Here is an 8222-nt window from a genome sequence, read left to right on the forward strand (position 1 = left end):
CGACTGTCGTGTTTAAGTGATAGCGTAGATGGTTCAACTGCACTGGACAATTCACTACTGGACTTGTGGCTGCCTAGTTGGGACGTTGGGTTGTAATTCGTTTTAACTTATACTAAATTATCTTAGTGCCATGCATTACATTATTTAGATCTTGTTTGGTATAGTTCCAACTCCACAATTTTCTGCTCCAACTCCAAACTCCAAGTGGAGTTGGAGCAGTCTGAATGAGGTGTTTGGCTGGAAGGGTGTCTCTAGCTCTAAAAAAAAAAGGAAGTTTTCATGGTCAATTGCCCTTATTGTCCCCAACTCTTGGCCCCACATGTTATACTCTGTATCTCTAGTTTTTTATTTTTCATTTTTTAAAGTAAACTATCTTCTTCGTCGGAGGCCCAAGGAGCTCGCGCCGCCCACGATTGTCTCATCATGCTGCTGCTAGGTCCCTCCATCATGGTGCCGCTGGGGAATCTCGCCGTGGCTCGGGATGGGGGCATCACATGGCTGCTAGAAGGAAGCAGGGGCCAGCCACCCGCGGAAGTGAGATCGAGGATGACGACCCAGTGGCAGAGGCTGAGCTCAGGGGTGCGGCTTCCTCAGCGGTGCGGGGAGGGCAAGCGGTACGAGGGAGCAGAGGGGGTGGCGGCGTCGTGCGGGCTAGTGGGGATGGCGGCGATGAAGGCCCTCCCGGCCGTTGGCAGTGCGCGCAGGATGGGGCCGCGGCGGTTGAGCCTGCAGTGACGCATGACAGTGACGCATGACAGGGTCGTGGCGGGCAGGATGGCAGCGCGCACAGGATGGGATCGTGGCTACTAGGCCTGCGGTGGTGCGTGACGAGCCGCAGCAGTCGGGACGGCAGCACCGCCCTACTTTGATCCAACAGCGAGCATCGGCCGGGGCTTCAGTCTAGCGTAGGGTGGGGGGGCCTTGGTCGGGGCTTCGGTCCAGCAGCGTTCCGGCAGGCGGAGGGTGACTGGGGGCCAGGCGGTGAAGTCGAGTGGCGGCGGTGCTCTTGCCCCGAGGGTGACAGGAGAAAAAAGAAAGAAGCGGTGGGGTTGAGAGGTTGGGGAGATGAGAGAGCGTCGAACGGGAGAAAAAAAATTAGAACGAAGCGGTACGTATGTAACCAATGGCAGTGACGGGTAAATACTCCCGAACTCTGAGTAGGTTCATATTTGAGGAAAGTTGCAAAAGAGGTACTCCACCAAAATGAACTGGGACTCCAAAAACTTCATGGAGTTGGACTGCACCAAAAATGGAGTTGGGGTGTTTGATTGGCTCCACTCAACTCCACCCTAGAGTTGGAGCCATACCGTCCTTACATATGGACTATGTATGTAAGGACTATGTACATGGACTATGTATGTAAAGACTATGTATAGTTGCATCGTAATTCGTTTTAAGTTTTATTAAATTATCTCAGTGTCATGCATGATTACATACATATTGCATCTATCGTATTGAGATTTACTTCTGGATCATGTATTTGCATCTATCGTATTGAGATTTACTTCTGGATTATGTATTTGCATCTATCGTATTGAGTTTGAACGTTTGTAGTAGTTACATGCGCTAATATTCCCGATTTGAATTATCGATTCTTGACCATTATTAACGTGTTTCCGATTATACTGTTTAATTTCATATATATCCTGTAATTCCTAATTTAAGTGGTTTCCCCATGGATGGAGTAGTTCTAGGCGAAGCTGGTAGGACAAACGAGAGACGATGACTTCGTGTAGCATCGACGTCGCCTCATTTTTGCTTTCTCCCTAGTGTTTAGCTCTAGCTTCTACTTAAAATAAGGCCTCTGCCTTCTTTTCGTCTGTGTGCTCAGTTGACTAAGCTGGTGCACCCAGCAACGGTTTGCTAAAAAGCAGGAAATATGTTTATCAAAAAAAGGGAAAATAACAACATACTGTAGCGACTTAAAAGATTCATCTGAGTAATGATAGAAACCGTTTAAACAATTCACTTGGGTAATGATAGCAACCGTTTCACCAAACCCTCGCAAAGTCAACAGCGACTGTATTTGCTTCACATTATAGCATCCAGCAGAAGAGAAAGAGAGCCAGGCAGCACAAAATGAGAAAATAAATCTTACGCCTGTAACAAGCAGCAAAGATACATAACTTCCTCCACAAACTTCAAACCATAGAAATATTGGGAAATACTTCAGGAAGATCTGACCAGCCTCCAGGAGGACAAACTTATTCTTCTTCCTCTGCCTCCTCTAGCCATTTGACAAATGGTTCCAGAGCTTTAACAAAAGATTGCCTACCATTTCAATAGAATGGGTCATTAGGTGCAGGAAAATAGCTTGATCGAGTATCAGACAAATAAAGGGTAACTAGCAGAGTTAAAGTACCTGCCCTTTGGGTTAGAACCTTTACGGAACCAAAGAAGGATAGTATCTTCAGCTAGGACATCTTGGTCATATAGTGTCCTTATGATCTCAGGAAACAGCTTCATCAGCTTAGCATCCTCATAACACTGTGTCTGAACTTTGTATATCAGTTCCAGTTCTAATCTGCCACTCGTGCAAAAAGCATTCAAAAGCTCAGCCCAAGCTTTCACCTGTAAATGCAAGTGAAGAAAAAAAATACTTTCAGTGCATTTGGATATTTTGCACCAAAGCTTCAAGAATCGGAATGTAGACAGATCACATGACCTATCAAGTACAACAGCTACAGATAAAATGCCTTCAACTATGGGAATTAGCAATTCAGTGTTCAGTAATCCTCTTGAACAAGAATGCTACGGACAAAATTATCTTCACTCAGAATTTATGAGTTGTTGGTGTCAATTCAATCTCATTTTGAAGATACATCTCTACATACATTTACATGCTTCAATTTTGTAACATGACACCATTAGATTTAAATTGAAACAGGACACCATGTTGAGTAAAGTTGTAAGGGTATAGAATTTAATCTGAAAATAATGGATAGATGTGAAGTATCAAATCCTGGCCATAAAAGGGTGAAATTCAATGGTGTGGCATATGAAATATTCCCTTCCTCCATTCCAAAAAGAATGCACTTATGGCTATGCAGGTGGAGTAATATTTGTCCATGTGCATCCAGAATTGCAATCCTTTTGGACAGACGGAGCACACTAAAACATCACAGAATAGAAGAATGACAGAGATGATACAATGCCAAAACAAGATTACTAAGTACATCAACCAATATACAATTTGCAGTACAACATATTCAGAAAACTCGGTCCACTGAGATTCCAAAACTTGCATGCATGCCTTGGGTCCCTGAACTACACAATTTGCAGCCAATCTGGGGGCTGAAATAACAGTTAAGCCATCTGGGACTTAAATTATATATTGGGTTCAGAATAATTTTACTTGTACACAATTAGGTACTTAAATCTACAGTTTCAAGAGACAATTCTTCTAAAGAAACAAAAGGTTCGATATGGATACCTGCCGAAGTGCTGAATTAGAATTTTGTTGCTGGTTCTTTCCAGACCACTGAACAGCCTCCATAAGCACATCCCACAGCATTCGGATAACCTCTATATCAGGAAATTTGGCATCTTTAACTTGTTGCTTGACAGTCTCAATGACTTCAGAAATTTCAGCCTCATCATTGATCATGGTAGTCAAAGTTGACTTTATCTCCTTAAGTTTAACTTCAAACATTTTCTTTTCATTATATTCAACAAGGCTAGTCAAACCTTCCTTGCTGAGAGTCATGCACAAAGAAAAACTATTAGCACATAACAAAATAAGATGAGATCATAGGTCTAAAAATGCTGGGCACACGCATAAAGGAACTGAAACCAAAGACACTACAAAGTACTATGCTTCAGACAAACATCAAAAACTGGAGAATCTTACGTGAAATGCTCAGATAAAGCCTCAGAGGACCTCTTGGCTGATGGGAAGAAGTCCAGCAGATTGTCCTCCATTTTGCCTTTCTTCAGAAGTCCAATTAGATCATCCAAACTGTTTTCCTTCAGGTACTCCTTGAAAAACTCAGTGATGAATGAAAGTACTATCCCTTTGGCAACAAGATTATCCTTGAGCAGAGGCTGGAATACTGTCTCAGGAGGAAGCCCTGATAGCTTCTGAGAAAATGCAAGGGCTGTGAATATGGCAAGTTTCTTCCTCTCATTTTCCTCAAAGAACTCCAGGGATTGGAGGAATTTTCGCATAACATTTTCAAGATTCTTAATTAAGAAAGGCCTCCTGCGTAATGTTTTCTGAAGATAGAGTACAAAAGGCAAAATTGCTTCACGCTGTGCCGCACAATCAAGTACAGAATAAGGGTGGCGGTCTCCTTCTTCTTCAGGTTTTATTGTGCCAGGCTGGGTTCGCCCTCCAACGAAAACAACCTGCATATTTGCAAACAATATATCAGGTTCACTAGTGTTAAAGACAAATAAAACCCAGTCAAGTAGTTATATCATCATACAAGAACTGCAGTTGTAAATTAGTACCATGCATACCTCATGCAAAAATGGGAAATAAAATGAACAAAAACCACAGCATCCACCATTTAAACACATCAAAAATATGTTTACAAGGCATTACACAGAAAAAGAATATAACGAAAGCAGGACAAGAAAGACTGTGTGCAAAAAAAAAATACTCCCACCATATCGAAATATTTGTCGCTGTTGACTTTTGGTCACGACATTTGACCATTCATCTTATTCAACAATTTATGTAAATATGATTTATTTTGTTTGTGATTTAGTTTATCATCAAAAGTATTTTAAGCATGACTTATCCTCTCATATAATTGCAATAAATTTTTGAATAAGACAAATGGTCGAAGGTTGCAAGGTAGTACTAGTTAGGGAGTTTAATGTGCATGAACAAAATGCACCATGTTAGCAGCAACAATTCCCTATCCATACATGTACCAAGATGATCTTTCCAAAGCCAAAATTAAATGCAAGTGAAATTCAACGAGAAGGGAAAATGTTTTTTCCATGAAAACTTGAAAATTTCAAGATGAACTTGATGAAAACTAAAACAATCGACAAAATAACATATTCACAAAGAATTATGCCACAAATAAATATGAGAATTTCTGGGTATAGACTTTTCTGCTGGGCATACCTCAAAAAAGGTGTCACCGTAACGTGAGAAGTTGAGATCCGAGGACTCGATACTTTTGGCAACAAGTTCCTGTTAGAGAAGTGGTTGAGTGATATTAAATAAATCAAAGTAAAAATAAAATATCAAACCAACCTCTGTCGGTTTTACTTTCTAGTTTAGCGGTTACTATCATATGAAAGACAAATGAGTCTACTTTAATAAGAAATTAGATATGCCAATAGCTCATGAAATATGATGTGTACAACACAAAAATGTTGACATGGCAAACCCTCAAGATAGAGCAGTTGAAACATCAAGAATGGTTATAAAATCTAGCTGCATATCTCTCATTAACTGAAACAATCTATGAGATTGTACGCTCAAAGAAAGCCTAACCAGATCTCCACCATTATCCAGATAAATCTGGACAATTGCATCAGAGAATGATGCAGGGTCCAAAGGAGCTGCAATATTCCGCTTGCGGGTCTTAATCCGCGTGCCTCTGCAATAATTGCCAGAAAAAAGGTAAATTGCACGAACATGCCTCTGTACGACATGAACATTATGTATTATGAGTAACCAATAACCAAAAGGGCTGGTAATCCTAATAAGAAAACCATGCAAGTATAATATAACAACAAACATCATGTTAGGATATAGATGAAAACCAACAAGATCGGACAAAATAGTCGAAAATAGTGAAGAGAGGAGTAAACCTACACATAATGATAGTAATAAACTAATAAAGGTAACAGGAAAGATGCAACTATAATCATGACAGATAAATTTCATGTTTGTATTAAGAAACTTGCCAAGTTAAAATAGACAAAATCACAACACAGTAAAAGGATGGTCAACAAAACAAAGAGGGCCACATGTAATCAGGAACTCAAAAGGAACAATAACAAAGAAACTTAAACATGTAACATCATTACTCCCAGATGCTGCAAGTGCTTCTATTGCAGCAAATCATTCATCAATATAACCACATAAGCAAAACGTTCCTAAAAAATATATCAAACAAAAATTACAGGGATTGCTCCTTTAACTGCAGCCATACAGCAAAATCCATATACCTACTTCATACATACATTTTAAGTATTATTTATAGATAGAAAGCGATAAAGAGCATGCCAACTACATTTGAGGGTATGAAAGGAACAGAAATGCACAACTGAGGACCATCATACTGACTCAAGGGAATGTTTGATCAAGCATCAATGATTTCATAAAAAACTGATGATGTAGTTTTCAGTAAGAATAAGCAAAGATGTCTTACCCAAGGGTGGGCTTCTCCTTCGAGCTGCAGAGGAAAGAAGAGGACATATATAAGTCAAAACATGTACTCCCAATTCAACTGAAAGAAATTCTTCCATAACCAAACTGACGCATATACTCCCAATTGAACACTCAAAATTGTAAGGAAAGAAATTTGAGGTTTATTTTTTACCAGGTCTTTAGGACTGTTGCAACTTGCAAGTAATAAGCAGACCACTAAACCATCGAAATTAAGAAGATATAGCAAGTAGCCATATCAATGAAGAACAAATAATTGTCATGCACAATAAATTGAATAGCCCATGTACGAAGGACCAAAAGAATCAGGGAGCCTACGAAACAACTAGCATAACAGAAACTTAACCCAGCGGTTCAAATCCCCACCACCAAGCCCCAAACTTTTCCCAAACCAAAGAGATCAAGCCATCAGAACCACCAACAACGTCGAAACAAATCCCTGTGCCCGTTTCAAAAACCACTAACACGCATATAATCGTCCACCCTCCTGCGGCGGACGTAAACCGAGAAACATTAAAGCGAACCTAGCCGCCAACAGTACCATCAGCTCAATAACAACTGACATGACACCGAATCCGCTCGAAAACCCAATCCACCACCCCATCAAAATAGAAAGGGATCCCAAATATAAACTATTTTCATAACCCAAACGAAGATGGCGACAGCAGCTACCTAGCCGATAGATCCAACAGGAAGCTGAAGCGCCATCGAGCCCTATAGATCCGCTAGGAACGGCGCTACGAGAAGCAGAAGCAGAAGCAGAGATCCAGGGCGATCCGTACCTCATAAACAACGATCTGGCACGGAGCGGAAGCGGGGGGCACTGGGAGGCTTCTTCCGGTAGGAGGTCAGTGCGTGCGGCCGCCGCGGCGAGAATGGGGGAGGGGCGGCGGCTAAAAACCTAGCTCTGGGTGCGGTGTGAGGGGGGCGAGGCGGTGGTTCGAGGGAGGAGAGGAGAAAAGATTGGGAATCAATAAAGAGCAGCCAAGTTGAGGAGAAGAACGAGTGGTCGAGATCGGCCGGGAGTTCCGTGCGGGCTCGCGCGTCTGGGAACTCCGTGGGCGGGGCTGGGTTGGGCCGTGCATGGGCTGGTTCTCTAAGGAATTCGAGCAACTTTTTTTTTTCTAAAAAAGGATGCCAAAAAACATGGATTTATATCCATCCTCTAGAAGAAATTTTCCGCACTTTCCAGTGTCCAAGATTCGTGCAGGGTAAAAGGAACGGATGAGATGAAAGCGCATGTGATAGCTCGTTCAGCGCACAGCTGGCTCGTGAGAGCGTGTCGGAGTCCAATTGGTTGTCGTGTAGCGGTGGGAGGAATATATTTCCTATTTTAAACTTTGATTTCATTTTTCTTTCAAACCATAAACGTGTTTTGAATTCCATGATTATTATTCGGAAATTATGTACCAAAACAATATTAATATATCTTATTTAAAGAAACTTAAACCTAGTCGTCAACGTGGAAACGGTGGAGCAATTCTCTTATGCCGTTGCTGCTGACCAACACAGATACTACTCCACGTGAAGCTGTTGTACCAAGCATGCATGAAGTTGATTCGAGCAAACATTAATTCCAGCAAGGATATCATGTGGGTGGATTGATTGATTTTGAAGTGCTCAACTCCTAGGAGAACAATGTCTCGTTTGGAATTTTCGATGGGGCACAGCGTCTTCAAGAGTTCACCGGCGATCTCAGGATGGGACCGGAATCACGACTCCCAGACCAGGAGAGTAGGGTCTCCAGAGTTCATCCCTCTAGGGAGTCCTGCTAGAGTTCCTATTTTGGAGCTGTCGAGGGGGTGGCACAAGGAATCGGGGCTCTAGAGGGGGAGGCACCAGGAATCGGCGACTACGACGGGAAATC

At 41.9% G+C, this 8222-nt stretch overlaps 1 protein-coding gene across 1 annotated transcript; it reads right to left on the reverse strand.

The window, feature by feature from the left end:
• Positions 1 to 1913: 1913 nt before the first annotated feature.
• Positions 1914 to 7316, reverse strand: LOC117833110 (uncharacterized). Its single transcript, XM_034712500.2, has 8 exons — positions 7138 to 7316; positions 6339 to 6362; positions 5456 to 5561; positions 5081 to 5149; positions 3851 to 4347; positions 3434 to 3695; positions 2363 to 2571; positions 1914 to 2271 (listed from the first exon to the last, which is right to left on the reverse strand). The coding sequence occupies exons 1-8, from the start codon at positions 7140 to 7142 to the stop codon at positions 2205 to 2207; spliced, it is 1239 nt and encodes a 412-aa protein (XP_034568391.1). The 5' UTR covers positions 7143 to 7316; the 3' UTR covers positions 1914 to 2204.
• Positions 7317 to 8222: the final 906 nt, after the last annotated feature.

This window comes from Setaria viridis, chromosome 8 (genome assembly GCF_005286985.2).
Source record: "Setaria viridis chromosome 8, Setaria_viridis_v4.0, whole genome shotgun sequence".
Lineage (NCBI taxonomy): Eukaryota > Viridiplantae > Streptophyta > Magnoliopsida > Poales > Poaceae > Setaria > Setaria viridis.